The following is a 21,589-nucleotide window of genomic DNA, read 5'->3' as shown; positions in this document are numbered from 1 at the left end:
ATAGGGGTCTCTCTACCAACCATTGGGGACATTATCAGAAGCCTGCCCTTAGTATCATTAAAGATCCCACCCATCCATCCAGCATCCTCTTTGACTTTTTACAATCAGGCATAAAAGTAAGAATGGTCAGGATGAGAAGCAGTTTCTTCCCCAGGCCATTAGGCTTCTGAACTCCTGGTCGCATCATATTTAAACTGTCACTGGTTAATACCTTACAATATTTAAAATTAATGAATTTTAGTTTGTTATTTATGTGTGGTTCATCTGCAGATTTTATCTGTACCTTCGCAGGTTATCATGTGCTGTGTGTTATGTGTACTACTGTGCTTTACACCCTGGCTCAAAGAAATATTGTCTCATTTCTATATACATTATGTGGTTATATACACGTATATAGTTAAAAGACAATACACTTGACTTGACTTGCCTTTTCTCATTGGCTGATTGCCAGTGACTAGTGGTTTTCTGCAGGGTTTAGTGTTGGGACTGTTTCTTTTCACGTTACAAGTCCATATTTCGGATGATGGAATTGATGGCTTTGTGGCCAAATTTGAGGAAAATACGAAGACAGGTGGAGGGGTAGATAGTGTTGAGGAAGCACGAAATCTGCACAATGACACTACTCTCTCAAAAGTGTGAGGCTTGTGCTGGAATAGACATTGCTCAAGGATACCCAAATCTCAATTGCCTAAACAAGTTTATAATCCCAGCTACATCACATAAAGATGTTGCATGGTTTCAAAGGAGATACCACAAACTAAGAGTATGCCCCAAGAGTAAAGATGTGGACATCACAAGATGCCAACTGATCTCAATGGCTACACAACTTCCAAATGGTGAACTACTTTCCTACTGTCATTAAGACAAGGAAAGAAATTGGAACCGGAGGGCAGCTTTGATGTTTACAAATATATCTGTGATTCTAGGATTGCATTTCCAGTTCACATCATGCTCGGATCAAAGGATCATTTGACAGAACTGGAGCTCACTTTCTTACTTAGAGTGAGGAGTCTTATCAAATGAAAATATTTGACATTACAAGTGAAAATGATTCAATAAAATACTCTAAGTAACTGGTAATATCATTGCAGACATTAATCCCATCTGAAATTTGTACACAGGTGCTGTGCATTGTTATTTAAGAAACAGTATTTCTTTTGTCCAACTTAAAATACTTCAAAAAAATTGGTACCAAAAAATTTATCAGGCTATAACGCTAGGAAGATTTCCATCATCATCGGCAGGAATCACATCAGTATTGTTAAAATATTAACAACGACATTCTTTTAAGGAAGACCAAATGGTCATGACTGTGACAAAACAATTGTTCGAATATCTAGATCAACAACAAAATAATTCAATTTATGTCAAACTGCTTTTCACACAGAGAATGCTGGAATCATTAGGAGAAAATATTTATTCGTCTATACAAGCCATATAATAATATTACTTCTGTTTAGAATATCAGACTTTAGATAAAAAGCTACAATTGCACTTGATATCCTTAAATTTATGTAGAGTGGATTTCAGTTCATTGGGATGCATCAGGAGCTGTATATTTTACCCCAATTATTCGGCTACCACAATTGGCCAAAGTTTCATGGAAATAGCTAAAAACACATTAAAAAGACAAATTACCGTTTAACTGAGTGACAAATGATGTATTTAAATTAAGCACCGAACAAATTAGAAAATTAATAATACAACTACAGTACAATAAAACTGTAGTTCCTAATAGTTATCAATGGAGGAATTCAACTAGTGTACGCTGCCATGTTCTTTGATTGATTGTAAGTTAATGAAATCAGCGCAGACGCCCCATGCCAATATGGACTGCTTTCATAGAATGCTTTCAATGACTGTATCCTCCAAATCTTTATTTTAATATTCATGATGATCGTCAATATATTCATATTCTTTGTAGTTCCTAACTTGTTGAAGTAGTGAAATCACTTCATTTTTGAGCTCAGCTGTTTATGCATTTCAAAGCTTAAATGCTTGGAACCGCAGTGAACAAAATAGTTGCAAATTGCCTTAGTGCTTATTTCTTCCCAACTATCAATGACAAAACTCACTACTTTTTGAACACAGACACAAGCAACTGATGCTATTTAAAAAAATGTTCACTCTAAGCACAGTGTAATGTTTAATGGCCACATATTTGTACACAACCGATGCTAGTTAGAAACTTCGGCAACAGTCTCTGCCTAAATGTTCCAATTAAATGGTATAGTGTCCCAAATAAATGAAGAAAATTCTGACTATTTTCTCATTAATTTTTGTTCTTTAAGAATTGGCTCAAATAAGCAGCTGCCCAATCAACTGGAATCCATTGTATTCATGAAAAGTAGCATTTATATATACACAAGTATAAACACCTGATGTTTGCAAGCATTTCCTTGTTCCCATTTCTAACATTAATGACTAGCTCTTTAAATTATAGCAAGTATGTTTAAATTTATTATAAGCAAGCAACACTCAGAAGGAAACTACCCAATTATTGATAATGAGGAAGATGATCATGGGCTACAGAATGACCAGTTGGTAAAATAGGAGCAATGGCTGATGGAATTCAATCTCAAAAAGTGAGAAGTGATGTTATTTAAGAGCAGTAACAACAGTAGAACTTATACAATGGGCAGGAGTATGAGGAACAGAGAGACCTTTTCCATTTGTGTTGCTGCCTTCAAAATTTCTGCAGGTGGTAGTATAAGTAGAAAAGGTATGAAGAAGACAGCCATAATAATAAAAGCAGGAAGCTTAATAAAACTTTGGTTAGGCTATAGATGTAGTACTGTGCACAGTTCTGGTTACCACATTGCAGGAAGGACACGATTACACTTGAATACTGTGTGCAGTATTCCTCTGGAGAAAGTGAAGGGATGGTTCGGCAGGATGTTGACTACGATGAAGTATTACATTTAGGAGGAGAGGCACTGGCTACACTAGGTTTGTTTGGCTTGGAGCAGAGGAGGCCAAGAGAGACCTATTAGAGGTAATAAAATTATGAAGGGCATAAATCGTAGAAAGATTTTCCCCATAGCAAAGATATCTAAAACCAGAGAGGGTAGGTTTAAGATAAGGTGTAGGAGGTTTAGAAGGGATCCGAAAAATAGCTTTTTCACCCACAGAAATCTGGAACACCCTGCCTTAATGGGTTCTGAAGGCACGAGGCACAGGGTAAGCAGTATCTAGATGAGGACAGAAGTCAATGGACAAAGTGCTGGTAACTGGGATTAGTACAGATTTGCACTTGATGGTCAGCTTGGACAAGGGCAATTTAAGGTCCATTTCCGAGTTGTATTATTCCATGACTCTGACTCAAATTTATGCATTTGAAATAATAATAACATTCATCCAAAAAATCTATACTGCAGACAAACATTTTCTTTTGTTATGCATATGTTTTCTCTTTAAAAAGTACAGTACCTCATCTTGGTGAGAACTTAGTAACTGCAGTTTCATGTGCTTCATGTAGGCCATTGTAATAGGCATATTATAATCTATCATGCTGGTCACCAAAGATGCTGGTTTTTCATTTTCTGCAAAAATAAGGAAAAATGAATTCATACATATGATGCCAACTTCAGGCTGATTTTTAAAAAGTAAATACAATAATGATGACAGCAATGAGATTGACAGAGTTCAAAAGAAGCAAGTGGGGGCAGTCAGGACATTCTGCTTGTCAGTTTCCCAGGAGATGGTGGATTGCACAGTGGAAGAGAGAGAGTTCAAAAGAAACAAGCGGGGACAGTTGGGAAATTCTGCACACAACAGTTCCTGAGGACACTGGATTGTGCACAACTGAGCACTTGACAAGGGTCAATAAAAAGAAATTAGATTTAAGCAGAATGGGCATTGTGCAAGTTGGCCAGTGTTAGAGTGGCAAGTTCTGGCTTAGAGGCTTCAGCAAGGAGAGGTGAAGGATTCAGGTAGATTTTTGATGTTTATTTTTTCTTTCTTTCTTTCTTTTGCACAGTTAGAGAAGTTGGGATGCCAGGCAGGATAGTGGAATGCTCCTTTTGCGGGATGTAGGAAGGCAGGGCGATCTCAAGTGTCCAGTTGCAGCTTCTGTCAGACCATGTTAAGCAATTGATACTGGAAATGGATGAACTCTGGATCATTCAAATTACAGTATTGCTTTGCACTGTTGAAACTATATGTTATAATTATGTGGTTTTTGTCAAGTTTTTTTAGTCTTGGTTTGTCTTGTGTTTCTGTGATATCATTCTGGAGGAACAAATTGTATCATTTCTTAATGCATGCATTACTAAGTGACAATAAAAGAGGACTGTGTGTCCCCATAATCTAATCTAATCTAATTCGGAAGGTTGATCAACAGGACATACGAGGAGGTAGTTACACCCAAGGTGCAGGACAAGGTTAACTGGGTGACCGTCAGGAGGGGTGAAAGGGATAGGCAGACAGTGCAGAAAACCCCATGGCCATTCCCTTTAACAACAAGTATAAAGCTTTGGATACTGTTGGGGGTGGGGGGAGGTGATGATTTAGCAGGGGGAAGCCACAGTGGTCAAGTCTCCAGCATTGAGTCTGGCTCTATGGCTCAAAATGGAAGGAGGGAGAAGAGGCAAGCTGTAGTGATAGGGATTCATTGATCGGGGAACAAACAGGAGGTTCTGTGGATGAGAATAAAATGCTCAGATAGTATATTGCCTCCAAGGTGCCAGGGTCAGGGATATCTCAGATCAAGTCCAGAACAAGTGCGTGGGTGAGCAGTCAGAGGTCATGGTCCACATCCATATCAATCACATGGGAAGGAACAGTGACAAGTGTAGCGAGTTAGGTACTAAGTTAAAGGACAGGACCTCCAGGATGTGATCACATACTAGTGAGGCCAGAAATAAAAAAGATCATATAGTTTGACACATGGCTAAGGAGATGGTACAGGAGGAAGGGCTTCAGATTTATTGATCATTGAGCTCTCTTTCAAGAAAGGCAAGACCTGTACAGAAGGGAGAGTCACACCTGAACTGGAGGTAGACTGATATCCTTGCTAGTGCTGCATGGTTGGGGTGGGGAGGGGGTGGAATTTCAACTAGAGCTACAGGGGATGACAACCAGAGTGCCAGAGCAGGTAGTGAAGTGGTTGTGGGGAGAAAAAGTTGTAAGCCTACATAGAAAATCAGGAATTGAAAGGTTTTGCATGGTGGGACTCATGCACTGAGCTGTGTTTACTAAAAGGAATATTGTCAGAAAGGCAGATGAGAATTTTGAGTTCAAGAGTTGGGATGTTATGTTGAAATTGTTTAAGACATTGGTGAGGCCTAATTTGGAATATTGTATGCAGTTTTGGTCATCTACCTAGAAGAAAGATGTCAATAAGATTGAAAGAATGTAAAGAAAATTTACAAGGATGGTGCCAGAACTTGAGGCCCCGAGTAAAAGGGAAAAGTGGAATAGGTTAGGACTTTATTCTCAAAAAGTGTGGAAGAATGAGGGAAGATTTGATAGGGGTATACAAAATTATGTGGGGTATGGATAGGGTAAATGCAAGCAGGCTTTTTCCACTGTGGTTGGATGACACGACTAGAGGCCATAGGTTAAAGGTGAAAGGTGAAAGGTGAAATATTTAAGGAGAACATGAAGGGGAACTTCTTCACTTAGAGGGTGGTGAGAATGTGAACGGGCTGCGAGCCAAATTGGTGGATGTAGGTCCAATTTTAATATTTAAAAGAAACTTGAATAGGTAGATGGATGGGAGGGGTATGGAGTACTATGGTCTGGGTGCAGGTCGATGGGACTAGGTAGATGAATCACAAAGATTCATCTTCCAGATCCACATCTAGGTGTGCAGCTGTTCTTTTACCCCATACCCCACCACTCAACACCTCTGCATCTTCGTATATCTTGTTTCACCAATTGCAACTGTGTCTTCAGCATTCTATTTCACTCACTAAACCCACCTTTAAGACTCTAAATCAACTTTCTCCTAGTTTTTGGTAACCATGAGTGCTAGACCAGTTAAAGCCTATGTTCCTTATTGGCCGTAAAATTATTGTAAAAACTGACAAGTTTTGGATTGGTGATGCAGGCAAACTATGGAACAGAGGTGACCATGTCTGACAAGTGGAAGAAGCAGAAAATGAGAAATATAACAAATATGGTGAATAGAAGATCATCTCAGCAATCACTCGTAGTTGAGTATGATTCTTCTCCTGGTGGTTGATCTGGTCATTTGTAGGTCTTGCGTTGACTGAAGGGGCTGATCCATGATCCACAAGTCCTATTGCAGTGTTGGCAGGTGGAGGTCATTGAAGTGGTGCTGGATATAGCTGCTTAGTCCTTTCCCAGTCTCTCCTTATAACCATATAACCATATATAACCATATAGCAATTACAGCACGGAAACAGGCCATCTCGGCCCTTCTAGTCCGTGCCGAACTCTTACTCCCACCTACCTGCACTCAGCCCATAACCCTCCATTCCTTTCCTGTCCATATAGTTGCCCAATTTAACTTTAAACGACAACATCGAACCTGCCTTAACCACTTCTGCTGGAAGCTCGTTCCACGCAGCTACCACTCTCTGAGTAAAGAAGTTCCCCCTCATGTTAGCCCTAAACTTTTGCCCTTTAACTCCAAACTCATGTCCTCTTGTTTGAATCTCCCCCACTCTCAGTGGAAAAAGCCTATCCACGTCAACTCTATCTGTCCCCCTCAGAATTTTAAATACCTCTATCAAGTCCCCCCTCAACCTTCTACGTTCCAAAGAATAAAGATCCAACTTGTTCAACCTTTCTCTGTAACTTAGGTGATGAAACCCAGGTAACATTCTAGTAAATCTTCTGTGTTGAGGCTGCTTATGTTGAGGGTGCTTCGTCTCAGCAGCGCGGCAGAGGTATCCTTCAAGCTATGCAGTCCACTCATAGGCTGTCCTTCCCCAGCTTTTCCTATCCTGTGCAAATTTCTCCCAACCATTCAGATTGATGTGGCACTTCCTTAGGTGGGTCTTGATATTGTCCTTGAATCACTTTTTCTGCCCTCCAGGAGTGCGCTCTGCATCCTTGAGTTAGCTAAACAGGAGATGTTTCGGGAGGTGGGAGTCAGGCATACGGATGATGTGGCTGACCCATCGCAATTGGTGTTGAGTCATGATTGTGGCTATGGAGTTAATGTTAACTTCCTCCATAATACTGGAGTGAGTAAGCCTGTTCTTCCAGCTAACTCTCAGAATCTTTCAGAGGCATCTTTGATGGTAAGTTTCCAGGGATTTTGTGTGCCTGTGATACGTTGTCCATGATTCCACTTCACATAGCAAAGAGGGGAGGACTATAGCTTAGTAGACCAGAAGCTTAGTGTTGATCTTGATATTCCAATCTTCAAAATCCCTCTTTCTCAGCCCAGCAAAAGCTCCACTCGCATAGCCTGTTCTGTGTATTATTCCAAGGACAATGTTGGCTCTTGAAGAAAGAAGGCTGCCAAGATATGGGAAATCATCAGTGGAATGTTGTCAACTTGGATGGTTGGAGGTTTAGGAGCCTGATCTGGATTAGGTTGGTGCAGGACTTGGATTTTCTTGATGTTTAGATTAAGTCCCAGGAGCTTGTATGCTCTGGCAAAAGCATCGATTATACACTGCAGATCCTCCTCAGAGTGAGCTATGAAGGCACATCATCTGCATTTTGGAGCTCCATGATGGAAGCCTTACCCTTTGCCTTGAACCTGTTAAGGTTAAAGAGCCCCCTATCTGTCCTATAGAGAATCTAGACCTTGTGGGAGATCTTGGCCTGTAAGATAAAGAATGGTTGTGATGAAAACGGCAAACAGAGTTGGGGCAATGATGCACCCCTGTTTGACCCCGGTCTCAACCTTAAAAGGTGCTGTTTCAGAGCTACTGTTGCTAATGACTGTTGCACCATATCATTGTGTAAGAGTTGCAGGATCTTAAGGTATTTATACAGGCACCCAACTTTGGACAGTACCTGCCAAAGGGCAGGATGATTTACAGAGTCAAGACGTTTTTGTAAGGTCTATAAAAGGACATAAGAAATGGGAGATGTAATTCAGGGGCTTTCTCCTGCAATTGACATGTTGTAAAAATCATGTCAGATGTTCCTCTGCTGGACAGAAGCCACAAGGAGACTCAAGCAGGAGCTTTTTGCATTCTCACATAAAATTCGGGTCAGTACCTTTCCTGTTGTAGAGAGGAGGGAGATGCCTTTATAGTTTCTGTCGTCAGCTTTTTCACCCTTTTTGAAGTGTGTGACAATCAGGGTGTCCCTGAGTTCAGCTGGAATCTTCTCCTGGTCCCAAATCTTGACAAGCAGGTTCTGTGCCACCTTCCTTGAGGATTTCTGCTGGAATTCCATCAGGCCCAGTGGCCTTGTTGTTCCTTAATTTCTTGCAAGCCACCGAAACCTCTTTGATACAAGGAGACGTACTCATGTCCTCCTTCATGGGTTGTGGTGGGAGCTGGTTGATGACTTCAATGTCAACAGTGGTGCTATGTTTAAGTTGCTCCTAAAAGTGTTCCTTCCATTGAGAACTGATGGAATCATTGTCCTTTACCAGCCTTTGTCCATTTTTGGAGTGAAGGGGGTTTAGGCCACGATGATTTGGGCCATACACTGCCTTGATATCCCTGATATCACCAGAGTCAGCAAGCTGCTGTATTTCTGGGGCCCTCTCAGTCCACCACTGATTTTTTATTTCCCTTGCTCAATGCTGGACTACGGCCTTACCTTTGGAGTGGGCTTCTCTTTTTGCCTTGCAGTTGATGTACTTCTGCCAAGCACGGAAAGCTTTCCTATTGTTGTTGATTGCCCCTTCTATTTCATTGCCATCATCAAAGTGACCAGAAGCATGTCTCTAAAATAGTTAATCACAGGCTAGATCACCAGAAGTGGCTACCGACCCAATGTAATGAATGACTGACATTATAATGTTGACAAGAAAGCTTTCAGAAGCAATAATCCACATTGAAATTAGCTTGGAATTTGTTTTGGGTAAATTGTGTTTGACTAACTTAAATGAGGTTTTAAAAAGAATGGGGAAGATTGACAGGGAAATGTGACTGATGTTTGTACACAGTCTTCCAAATTGGAGTGAAAATTTAGCACATTAAGTCTGTTAACAAAATTGAAACTGAAATCTGAGAATGATGGTGAACAATTACTCGTAAACTGATTTAAAACTAAAGTGGGTACCACTACAGACTATTGGATAATGTTATATTCCTTTACACCTTAGAACAAGAAACAAAAAATTAGCTTCTTTTAGAAGGTGGGAGAATAGGAAGTAGACCTAGGTTTCCATGCAAGGAAGTCACTGAAAGCCAACTAGCAGGTACAGCAAGCAATACAGATAAGGGATGCAAAATTTACCTTTATTGCAACAGGATTTAAATTAAATAAAGGCGATGACTTGCTATACTTAGAAGGCATACATGTGGTTAAACTGCATGTATTGTGCACAATCTTGCTCATTTTACTTAAAGAAAGATGCATTTGTTATAGAGGATATGCAGAGAACTTTCACCAGACTAGTTTCTGGAATTGCAGGTCATACAAAGAAACATAATGCATACTAAGCATCCAGTTTAGGAGAAAGAGAAATGAACTCTTTGAGGTTTATAGAGGACTTGACAAGGTAGATATAGATTGAAGACCTGCTTCTTCTGAAAGGGAGTTTAAAACTATGAGTAGTCTGAAAATAAGGGGAAGATTATTTATGACTGAATTGAAGAGATTTAGTTTCATTTGTGGGGGGGGGGGTAATCTTTGGAATTGTATGCCTTAGGATGCTGTGAAGGCCAAGTCTTTAATTCCATTCCAAACAATGACTTGATGGAATAAGGGAAGAGGGGAGGAAAATTGTGTCAAGGGAGAAATCAGTGAAGCTCTTTTTGAATGGCAGAGAAGGTTCAAATTGCTAAATGGCCTACTCCTGCTCCTTGTTTGTGTTCTTATGAACAAAGCTCCCTCCAGGTGATTTCAAAGTTCATAGTACATTTATTCTTCAAGTTCATACTGTATATGTCCATATTCTACCTTATGATTCATTTTCTTGTAGGCATTCACAATAGAACAGAGAAATAAAATAGAATTAGTGAAAAACTACACACAATGACTGACAAGTGACCAATGTGCAAAAAAAGACAGACTGTGCAGAAATAAGTAAATGCATACATACATTATACTGAGGACATGAGTTTTAGTATCCTTGAAAGTGAGTCCATAAGTTGTGGAATCCATTCACAGTTGAAGTTATCCACTCTGGTTCAGGGGCTTGATGGTTGAAAGGTAATAACTGTTTCTAAACCTAGTGTTTTGGGACCCAAGGCTCCAGTACCTCCTTCCCAAGGGAACAGTGAGAAGAGAGCATAGCCTGGACAATGGGGGTCCTCGATGATGGATGCTGCTTTCTTGTGGCAGCACTCCTTGTAGATGCGCTCAATGGTGTGGAGGGCTTTGCCTGTGATTGACTGTGCTACGTCCACCACTATTGAAGGTTTTCTTGTTCATGGGCATTGGTGTTTCCATACCAGTCCCTGATGCAACTAGTCAGGATATTCTCCACTGTGTACCTATAGGAGTTTGTCAAAATTTTAGATGACATGCCAAATCTGCATAAAGCTCGAAGACAGTAGAGGTGTAGTTGTGCCTGCTTTGTGATGATGGTCCCAGGACAGATCCTCTGATACGAGAACACCAAGGAACTTAAAGTTTCCAACCATCTCCAATCCCCGAATGAGGACCAGCTCATGGATCTCTGGTTTCTTCCTCTGAGAGTTAATAATCAGCCCTTTGGTTTAGCTGATGTTGAGTGAGTATGTTTGTTCATCAGGAAACTGAGTTTCACAGAACGGGAGTGCAAAAACGCACACTTGCAAATGGTTAGTTAATAGCTGATTGGTTAATTTAGCTGACCAACAGCAGCCAATGAAATGAGTCTCAAGTCAAGCAGAGTGGCTATCCTGGAGTGGCCCAGTGTGGAGCTGATACTTTGGCTCAAGAGGAGTGGGCCATTGTTGGGGATGGGAAACTGAGGCTTTGGTGTGAAGAGACAGAGTAAATTGATGAGGTGTTGGGGTATGAACAACTCTATAAAAACAAAGGCTTCAAGTGAGAAAGCACTGATAAGAACAGGTATGTTTTATCTTGTTGATCCTTAGTTCTTAATTCAAATTAGGCAGAATCAAAATAAAAGTCATGATCAAAGTACTGTACGTATATGTACTATACTACTTTGAGATTTATCTTCTTGCCGTTCCTGAGCATTGGTGTTTCCATACCAAGCCATGATTGAGACACTCTCCACTGTGCCTCTATAATAGTTTGTCAAAGTTTTTGGTAATCATCCGGAATGCTGAGGAAATCATACATAGGAGTTTTAATGAGGTGATCACATGCAGTATAGGCTTCAGATAATGCGTGACTATCTAGAGAATTAAGACCAGTAGGCAGTCAGTGCAAGATTTCCCTCATGCAGAGGTGTACATCCCTGGATACTATTGAGGAGGCTAAAGGCAGCAGTAGTCAGGTCACTTACACTGTGACTGGCTCAGAGGGAAAGGATACAGTCAAATAATGATAAACCACAGAGAGGCAGCAGACTAGAAAATTCTGTGGCTGTAAAAGAGATGCCAGACCAAGAATGTCTGAGTGACTACAGAAAATTCTTCATGATGGGAGATGGGGGTGGTGGTAAACAGATGGAGACTGTACAAATGTACTGGAGATTGTAAAACTTAGTACAAATGACATACACAGAACAAGCACTGAGGTCCTGCAGACTGAGTACAGAGAATAAGTAAGAAACAAAATACAGGGTAGTAAACTCCAGTTATCTCCTGGTGCCACGTGTGAGTGAGTCTAGGAATAGAAAGATAGGCCAGATGAATACTTGACTGAAGAGCTGAGGAGGGATTAATAAAGAGAGGATGATAGTTGTTGGTTGATTCACCACCTAGAAGCCTGTGAGTAGTAGGTGCTCCAGGATTGAGTGTCGGGCCTTTGTTAATTATTATTTATGTATCTGATTGGATGTGAATACACATTGTACAATTAGCAAGCATGCTGATGATACTAAATTAGGTGGTTTTGTTTATTAGCGAAACAGGTTACAATGAATTGCAGAGAGATCTTGATCAGTTGGGTAGATGACCAAAAGAATTGCATATGGTTCTCAACTTAATTGAGTGTAAGGTGATACACTTTGGACATTCAAACCAGGGTTGTAGTAGTAATAATAATAATATTATTTTATTTATAGAGCACTTTTCATACAGACGATGTAGTCCAAAGTTCTTTACAATGGGATAAAGTGCAAATATGAAAATAAAAAAAAAACAAAAATAAATGTGAAAATAAAAGACAAAGATGTTAGTTAAAAGCATGTTAGTTAAGAACAGTTAAATAAGTCAAAAAAGGATCTAGTACTTTCCCTGTGTATATGATGAGTTATTAAATTCAAACTTTCTGCATAATCACTCAAAGAGTTGAACTGCATGTGCATGTAACGACAGCTGTATAACTCATCTCCTTCTACCTTAGGCCACAAACTTATCAATCACCCCTACTGTGGACCACTTCTGGAAGTCTGGGATCCGTTTGCTCCACGACCGCTGGACTAAGTGTGTAAATGTAGGAGGGGACTATGCTAAAAAATAAATGTGCTAGGTTTTCTAAAATTGACTCTTTCTGCCTTAGGCCACAAACTTATCAATCACCCCTCGTAATTTGTTTCCTCCATGGGAAAGATACCCGTGAGAGAAAATGCTGATGAAAGTTTCTTATTTATAATAATAGTAATTATTATTAGTGTGGGCACATGGCCAAGTAGTTAAGGCATTGGACTAACGACCTGAAGGTCATGAGTTCGAGCCCCAGCCGAGGGAACGTGTTAAGAGCAAGGCACTTAATTACACACTGCTCTGCAACGACACTGGTGCCAAGCTGTATGGGTCCAAATGCCCTTCCCTTGGACAACATTGGTGTTATGGAGAGGGAAGACTTGCAGCATGAGCAACTGCTGGTCTTCCATACAACCTTGCCCAGGCCTGCGCCCCAGAGAGTGAAGATTTTCCAGGCGCAGGTCCATGGTCTCACAAGACTAACGGATGCCCTTAAATCATTATTATTATTTGTATTTGTACAGATTGTCTTCTTTTATGTCAGACATTGTGTGTAGTTTTTCATTGATTCTATTGCACTACTTTGTTCTACTGTGAGTGCCTGCAAGAAAATGAATCCCAAGGTAGTATATGGTGAGATATACTGTACAGACTTTAATAATAAATTTATTTTGAACTTTATTAAGTCCTTAAGCGATATTTACTGAAAATACATTCCCTAAGGTACATGCTTGCTCTTAGACCACAAAGACATTGAAGCAACTATGTGACAGATAATGATAAGTCTACATCTATATGCACAGAACTGATGCGCACGAACAATGCAAGAGAGGTATTGGAGATAAATGTAAAAAAAATCTATTTTCATAATTTTGGTGTTTATAAAGAAAGTGAATACCATTCTCATTTTGTTATATTTATGATGGAATTATTTCATATTTTAACTATCCAGCTTGTCATTTGACTTTCCAAAATCAATGCTAACAAGATTTTAAAAGAATTGCACTTTCAATGATACTAATCCTTTCTATTTTAACCATTTTACTGTCTTACCTATCGTGCTACTGTCAAAATTCTATTCTTTGACATGAAAGATTTCTGACTTTTAAAAATTAATTATCTAATACTAAATGCACAAATCAACATCCATACTAAGAAAACCTGATTGGTCAAAATTAATGCGCTTTCCTATTTTAATCCAAACAAAAATCCATTAACCTAAACACCCTGAAGTGCTTCAACAAATCTACTCTTAAATTAATACTCACCATTTATTTTTAAGGTTATTCCACATTGAATTAAATGCCAAAAAGTTTTACCTTTATGATCTGCATCATCTAGGTTCAAATGCATTCTCTTCTGGCATTCTGAACAGCTCATTAGAAATCTGGTCACTGCCTCACGTGGTAAAAAGGCATAGGTCTCTGATATCTAAAGTTAATCAGAAAAATAAAAGAAAAATCCGTTGGTAAAGCAGATTATCATCATCAACCGTCAAACCTAATTCAAAAGTTCTCAAATACAAGCTCCTCAAAAATGAACTTCTGCTAGGCAGTATTATTTCTACCAATACTTAAGTCAATTAAAAAAGACATGGAATTATGTCCTATATAACTTGGGAAAGAAGACAAAGAAAATAAATAAAAGGGAAAAAAATCCCATGTCTATCATTATGCAAGTTTAATCAGCATCATGAGGACCACCAATTCTTAAATGGAAAACAGCCTTCATCAAATTCATTATCAATTGTGAATTGTGTACTCTTTTTTGACATCCAGAAAACTTTTCGTTCAGACTACTAAATAGGATATATATTACACACTGAATACAAAGATTGAATCAACAGAAACATTACAACAAAAACAATACAATTGAGTGCTGATAATGTAAAAAATTTCTAGAGTTTCAAAGGCTCATCTTTATTGACTTTTAAATAATGGAGCAACAGCCAAAATAATGAGACGGAAAACAAGTTGCAGAGTCTATAAATTATAGAAACATCAAATGTTTCATAGTTCTGAAATCAAGTTGGTATTTGACAGAGTATAGGAGTTGGGATGTTATGGGGAGATTGTCTAAGACATTGGTGAGGCCAAATTTGGAGTATTGTGTACAGTTCTGGTCACCTAACTATAGGAAGGATATCAGTAAGATTGAAAGAGTGCAGAGAAGATTTACTAGGATGTTGCCAGATCTTCAGGAGTTGAGTTACAGGGAAAGATTGAACAGGTTAGGACTTTATTCCTTGGAGCTTAGAAGAATGAAGGGATATTTGACAGAGGTTTACAAAATTATGAGGGGTATAGACAGAGTAAATGTGAATAGGCTCTTTCCACTTAGATTAGGAGAGATAAATATGAGAGGACATGGCTTTAGAGTGAAAGGGGAAAGGTTTAGGGGGAACATTAGGGGGAACTTCTTCACTCAAAGAGTGGTGGGAGTGTGGAACAAGCTGCCATCTGATGTCGTAAATGCAGGCTCACTCTTAAATTATAAGAATAAATTGGATAGGTACATGGATGGGAGAGGTCTGGAGGGTTACGGACTGGATGTAGGTCAATGGAACTAGCAGAATAATGTTTCGGCACAGTCTAGAAGGGCCAAATGGCCTGTTTTCTGTGCTGTAGTGTTCTATGGTTCTATGTTCAATTCCAAGGTACCTCTATCCTTGTGAAGATTGTACTCTGGAACTTCACAACCTCCAAGCTGCTACAGTCACATTTAAGATCACGGCCTTTATTATAGTAATTACACAAGTCAGACTTAGTCTCTAAGGTAGCCGCCAATATCCTTTATTTATTTCTTTGTTTATTTCTTGTATCCTCAAAGTTAATTACACTATTCCTATGTGAAATCAATGCTGGAACTTTCAAGAAAATTCCTTGTGGATAAAACACAAGGATTAAAAAAGTTTATTTTGATGGAGAACTAATGAATTAGAGATGATGGGTAAAGCAATCAATTGATGTTAATTTGATCTCAGCATTCAGTGCTCAAGTGTTAAAATGCAAATAAAGCATAATTTTCACTGCATTCAAGATAATGGTCATGCTAATTCTTATACCAAACAGTATTTTAATATAATCTGAACAACTATCCCGAAGATTCTGCAAATGCAAGCAAAATGCCTTGCAGGTATTTAACAATGTTGTTTTCCAAAACGTTGTCCAAAGCTCTCAGTAGGGAAGAAAGCAACTGTACTAAGAAGAACAGGGTGTATAGTTTCTATCGATTAGCTTTCAGCAAAACTGAAAACTTGGAAAAACAACCTTTTAAATTGCAAAGGAAAAGAAGGGAGAAACATGCAGAATAATTGGAATTGATTGGAGTACTGCGCAGACGCAACAGAAGCATTCCTGTGCAGGTCCGGCAAAGAACTTTAAAAAACAGGAGGTTTTTCGATGGGAGTACCGCGCGGACACAACAAAAGCGTTCCCGCACAGGTCTGGCGAATAACTTTAAAAACCCAGTCTCTGTAAAAGAGAGGTACCGCCTAATGGAGCAGTCACTGTGGGAGCAGTCATCCTTTGAGTAGTCTGAGGCAGAGTAGTAAGGCTTTGGCTCAACAGGGCTTCAGTGAGAACAGGCAGAGGCAAGGTAAGTGGGAAAATTCATACCTGATTTAACTCTTGAGAGAATGGGGGTATATCAACACAGCCAGTGTTCTTATCTGGATGTCAGATGTCGGATTTCTGGGAGACTTTCAGCCTCCCCGATGGCCAAATCAGCACCAGGTGCATCGAGATGCAGCTCCTTCGAGACTGTGTTCGGGAACTGGAGCTGCAGCTCAATGACCTTGTTACGGAAAATGAGGCAGTGATAGACATGAGCTACATAGAGGTAGTCACGCTAAGGCTACAAAGGCAGATAAATGGGTGACTGCCAGGAGAGGGAAGGGAAAATGTCAGATAGTGAAGAGCACCCCTGTGGCCGTTCCTCTCAACAATAAGTACCCCATTTTGAGTACTGTTGTGGGGGGGGTGGGGGGAGAGAAATGCCTAACCTGGGGGAAGCAACAGTGGCTGTGCCTCTGGCACTGCGTCTGGCCCTGTGGCTCAGAAGGGTAGGAAACTGAAGAGGATGGCAGCAGTAATAACAGTGCCTATATTCAGAAGACAGATAGGTGATTCTGTGGACGCAAAAAGGAAATACAGATGGTAGTTTGCCTCCCGGGTGTCAGGGTCTGTAATGTGTCTGAATGTGTCCACAATACCCTTATACATATTGTATCAACAACATAGGCAGAAAAAAGGAGGAGGTTCTGAAAAAAGAATACAGGGAGTTAGGAAGGAAGCTGAGAAGCAGGGCCTCAACAGTAGTAATCTCTGGATTCCTGCCTGTGTCACACAACAGTAAGGATAGGAATAGAATAAGATGACAGATAAATGAGTGGCTGAAGAATTGGAGCAGGAGACAGGGATTCAGATTCCCGGACCATTGGAATCTCTTTTGGGGCAGGTGTGGCCTTTACCAAAGGGAAGGGTTGCAATTGAATCCAAGGGGGACCAATATTCTTGCAGGCAAGTTTATTAGAGCTGTTGGGAGTGGTTTAAGCTAATACAGCAGGGGGGTAGGAACCTGTATGATAGAGCTGAGGATGAACCGGCAGGTTTACAAGTAGATGATGGATGTTACATGAATATAAGGAAGGATGAGCCAATGATCAGATACAAATTCAGACAGAGCAAAGTGTAAAATTGTACCACGGGGCAAAATTCAAAAGAGCAAAGAATGCAGGACAGAAGGCACTGTATTTAGATGCATGTAGCATTCGGAATAAGGTGGGAGAACTTGTGGCACAATTAGAGATTGGTTGGTTTGATGTTGTGGGCATCACTGAGGTATGGCTGAAAGTAGGCTACAGTTGGGAGCGCAGCATCAAAGGATATATTTTATATCAAAAGACCAGGCAGAAAGGCATAGGTGGCGGCATGGTTCTGTTGGCAAGAGATGGAATTACATCCTTAGAAAGAGGTAACACAGGGTCAGAGAATGTTGCATCTTTGTGGGTGGAAACTGCAAGGGTGAGAAAAAAGCCATTATGGAGCTGGAAAAGGCATGTAATAAGGGTAATGACACTATTGTAAAGGGGGGACTTTAACGTGCAAGGAGTTTGAGAAAATCAGGTTGGTGTCAGTTCACAAGAGAAGGAATTTGTTGAATGCCTACAAGATGGCTTTTTCAAACAGCTTGTGTTTGAGCCTTTTCAGGGAAAGGCCATCTTAGATTGGGTGCTGTGTAATAACCGAGGTCTTATTAGGGAGCTTAATGTAAAGGAACCGTTAGGAGGCAGTGATCACAAAATGACTGAATTCATACTACAACTTGCGAGGGAGAAGTATAACACATAGGTATCAGTATCACAATGGAATAAAGGGAATTACAGAGGCATGAGAGAGGAGCTTGCCTAGGTGAATTGGTAACAGATACTATCGGGGATGATGGCAGAGCAAAAATGGCTGAAGTTTCTGGGAATTGTTCACAAGGCATGGGATAGATGTGTCCCACAGAAAAAGTTGTTTTGAAGTGGGAGGGCGAGGTAACTGTGGCTGACAAGGGAAGTTAAAGAGTCCATTATTAAGGATGAGGTTTTGGGGGTACCTGGAGGCTAATGATAAAATAAGTCAAAGTTAGCATGGTTTCTTTAAAGGGAAATCTTGCCTGACAAATCTGTTAAGAGTTCTTCAAGGAAGCAGGGTGGACAAAGAGGCAGTGGATGTCATTTACTTGGATTTTCAGAAGGCATTTGATAAGGTGTTACACATGAAGCTGCTTAACAAGATTCTACGGTGTTACAGGAAAGATACTGGTATGTATAGAGTAATGGCTGACAGGAAGGAAGCAGTGAGTAGAAATAAAGGGACCTTTTCTGGTTGGCTGTCAGAGACTAGTGGTGCTCCCCAGGGGTCAGAATTGGGACCACTACTTTTCACATTGCTTGTGAATGATTCAGATATTGCAATTGATGGCTTTGTGGCAAAATTTGCGGATGATGCGAAGATAGATGGAGGGGTAGGTAGTGTTGAGAAAGCAATGCGAATGCAGCAGGACTTAGCCAAATTGGAAGACTGGGCAAAAAAGTGGCAGATGAAAAAGAGTGTTGGGAAATGTATGAATATGCATTTTAGTAAAAGGAACAATAGTGCAGTCTGTTATCTAAATGGGGAGGTTCAATCATCAGAGGTGCAGAGGGGCTTCGAAGTCCTCGTGCAAGACTCCCAGGTGGTTAATTTACAGGTTGAGTCTATGGTAAAGTAGGCAAATGCAATGTTGGCATTTATTTCAAGGGGAATAGAAAATAAAACAAAGATATAATGCTGAGGCTTTATAAGACACCAGTCAGGCTGCACAGAGTATCGTCAATAGTTTTGGGCCTCGTATCTCAGAAAGGATGTTTTGTCATTGGAGAGAGTCCAGAGGAGGTTCACGAGGATAAGTCCAGGAACTGAAGGGTTAATATGAGGAGTGTTTGGCAGCATTGGGCCTGTACCCACTGGAATTTAGAAGAATGCATGGGGATCTCACTGAAACCTACCAAATGTTGAAAGGACTAGATAGAGTGGATGTGGAGAAGATGTTTCCTATGGTGGGAGTATCGAGAAGTAGAGGGCACAGCCTCAAAATTGAGGAGCAACCTTTTAGCACAGAGGTAAGGAGGAATTTTTTTAGCCAGGGAGTAGTGAATCTGTGGAATGCTCTGCCACAGACTATGGTGGAGGCCAAGTCCATGGGTATATTTAAAGCAAAAGTTGATAGTTTCCTGATCGGTCAGGGCATCAAAGAATGTGGGGAGAAGGCAGGTGTATGGGGTTGAGTGAGATCTGGGATCAGGCATGATGGAATAGAGGAGCAGACTTGATGGGCTGAATGCCATAATCCTGCTCCTATGTCTCATGGTCTTATGGTCTAATAAAAAGGGACTATTTATTTTCGGAAGGAGGTCTGGAGAAACAGCAAAATAAGTGATAGAGTATGTGCAAGTAGGAGCTGACAAACAAAATTTCAAATATCAAAAGCAGAGAGAGAAAAAAATAAACTGAATGCTAGAAATGTGAAATATAAGACTGAAATGGTTAATTTTCTTAAAATATTGAATTCAGTGTTAGTTGCTGAAAGCTATATAGTGAAAAACCAGAGGATAAGGTACTTCTTAAGCTTCATCTGTGCTTTCTTAGAACAACCTACAAGTCAAAGAGATGCTATTGTGGATATGGGATGGGGAATTGAACTGATGGGTATCTGGAACAGGACAGACTAAATGAAGGGGTATCAAAAATGGTCACCACTCTGTGTTTGTTTCTTCCAGTGAGAATATCTCTTCGTGAATAGCAAATGCAGTTTACTAATTTGGAAATAGTAAGTAACTGCTTCACATACAGTAGAAGGTGAGTTTGAGTCTCTGGACAAAGGGAACAGGAAAACTAGGACAGAGCTTACATTTCCTGTAGTTATAAAGGAAGGTGCTGAAAGAAGGGAAGAGAGTATTGATGGAGATGGTACAGTGGACTGGCTTGTCAGAAAAATATGTCACTTTAGAGCCTGAATGATAAAAGGACTGAAGTTGTGTCTTAGGGAAATCACATTGGAAATGGTCAGATATTGCACAGAAAAATCCAGTGACTATGCAAGAAGATGCAATCCAAGGTGAGAATATGTGAAACTTTGTCCATATTCAGGACAGGAGGTGACAGGGTGGGAGCAAAAGTTTAAGAATTGGAACAAATTGGATGAGAGCCTCATCAATATCAGTGGTGGACACACCATGGTTGGGGAGAAGGAGCTATATATCACAAGTACTAGGTGGGAGCTGTCACATGAATCAATGCAATGGAGACGAAAACAATGAAAAAAAAATAGAAAGAGCCTCCACAGAAAGCGAGTTATGAACATTGTAATCTAGGTCACTGTTATACAGTCTATGTGATTGTAGCAGAAACAGAATGTGGTATAAATGCTCAGCAGGATTTTTGATTAATATTAGCAATATGGCAATTTATAAAATACAGCACACTGTATAGCTAAATGAATGATTTGACACTAAACTATGGCTTTCAAATCAGAAAACTTGACCAGAGAAGGATGCTTACTTCAGGACAAGACAAACCAATAGCTTTTAACAACCCTGAAAAATATGTTAAACTTGGTAATAAATTAGTATTTCAGTCATATTATATGGCAAACTTAAAAGAACATGGTCAAATTCATGCACTCTGTGAGCAAGGCTCATGACATACAAAATATTTGCAACAGACAAAATAAACATTTTGCTTATCAGGGCTGCATATGATTTAGAATGTGGTGCCAAATGGTACCACTGCTGGAAGTAGAACAGAGATCAATAAACAAAACAGTAAGTTCAAATCCCACAATGGTAGTTGTGGAAGTTAATTCAGTTAATTAAATATTCTGAACCACAAAGCAACTGGATTATCATGAAAACCCACCAGGCTCGCTCATGAGAATCTGTTGTACTTGTCTGGTGTGGCCCATTTGTGGCTCAAGGCCCACAGCAGTGGCCTTCACCCTTAACTGCTTTCTCAAATGCAATACCAAGCCATTCAGTTGTAATCACAGACTCAAGAGCTAACATCCAGGGGCAAGGTGAAGATGACCTCCTTTATGAGAATAGTTTCAAGGAATCTGGCAAATTGAAATTAATAGATTTCAAGGGGAAAACATTCCCGTGGTTGGAGTTACACTTCAACAAAGAAACATAATTACTGTTAGATTATTGTTTGAATGGACCCGAGTTAAAAGACTCCTCCTGCAAACAAGGATACTGTATATATTATCCATTTGCACGATCAAAGACAATAAATGGAAATGTTCAAAGCTTTATCAATATCTGAATAGTGCCATAATTGCTGCAGATGGTTTTAATTACATTTTTTTTGCAAACAAGTCAAATAAAACCTTAACTATACTTCTATTTTTAGGATGTTTTAGTATCTTCAAAATTCAAGAGCCCTCTGTCAAAAGGATACATTATCTTGCTT

General features: G+C 39.9%; 1 protein-coding gene across 4 annotated transcripts in view; it reads right to left on the bottom strand.

The window, feature by feature from the left end:
• The window catches only part of LOC140198123 (nucleolar protein 4-like), a 322,379-nt gene that overhangs the window by 263,876 nt on the left and 36,914 nt on the right, over window positions 1-21,589 (bottom strand). For all 4 annotated transcript variants that reach the window (XM_072259187.1, XM_072259335.1, XM_072259109.1 and 1 more), the window contains exons 4-5: window positions 13,913-14,024; window positions 3,430-3,542 (exon numbers count right to left, since the gene is read on the bottom strand). In XM_072259187.1, coding sequence (XP_072115288.1) covers window positions 3,430-3,542; window positions 13,913-14,024 — 225 coding nt within the window. The remainder of the gene's footprint in view (window positions 1-3,429; window positions 3,543-13,912; window positions 14,025-21,589) is intronic.

The sequence above is a fragment of the Mobula birostris genome, chromosome 1 (genome assembly GCF_030028105.1).
Source record: "Mobula birostris isolate sMobBir1 chromosome 1, sMobBir1.hap1, whole genome shotgun sequence".
Lineage (NCBI taxonomy): Eukaryota > Metazoa > Chordata > Chondrichthyes > Myliobatiformes > Myliobatidae > Mobula > Mobula birostris.
Note: the sequence above shows the minus strand (reverse complement) of the source record. Positions and strands in the feature narration are given on the sequence as shown.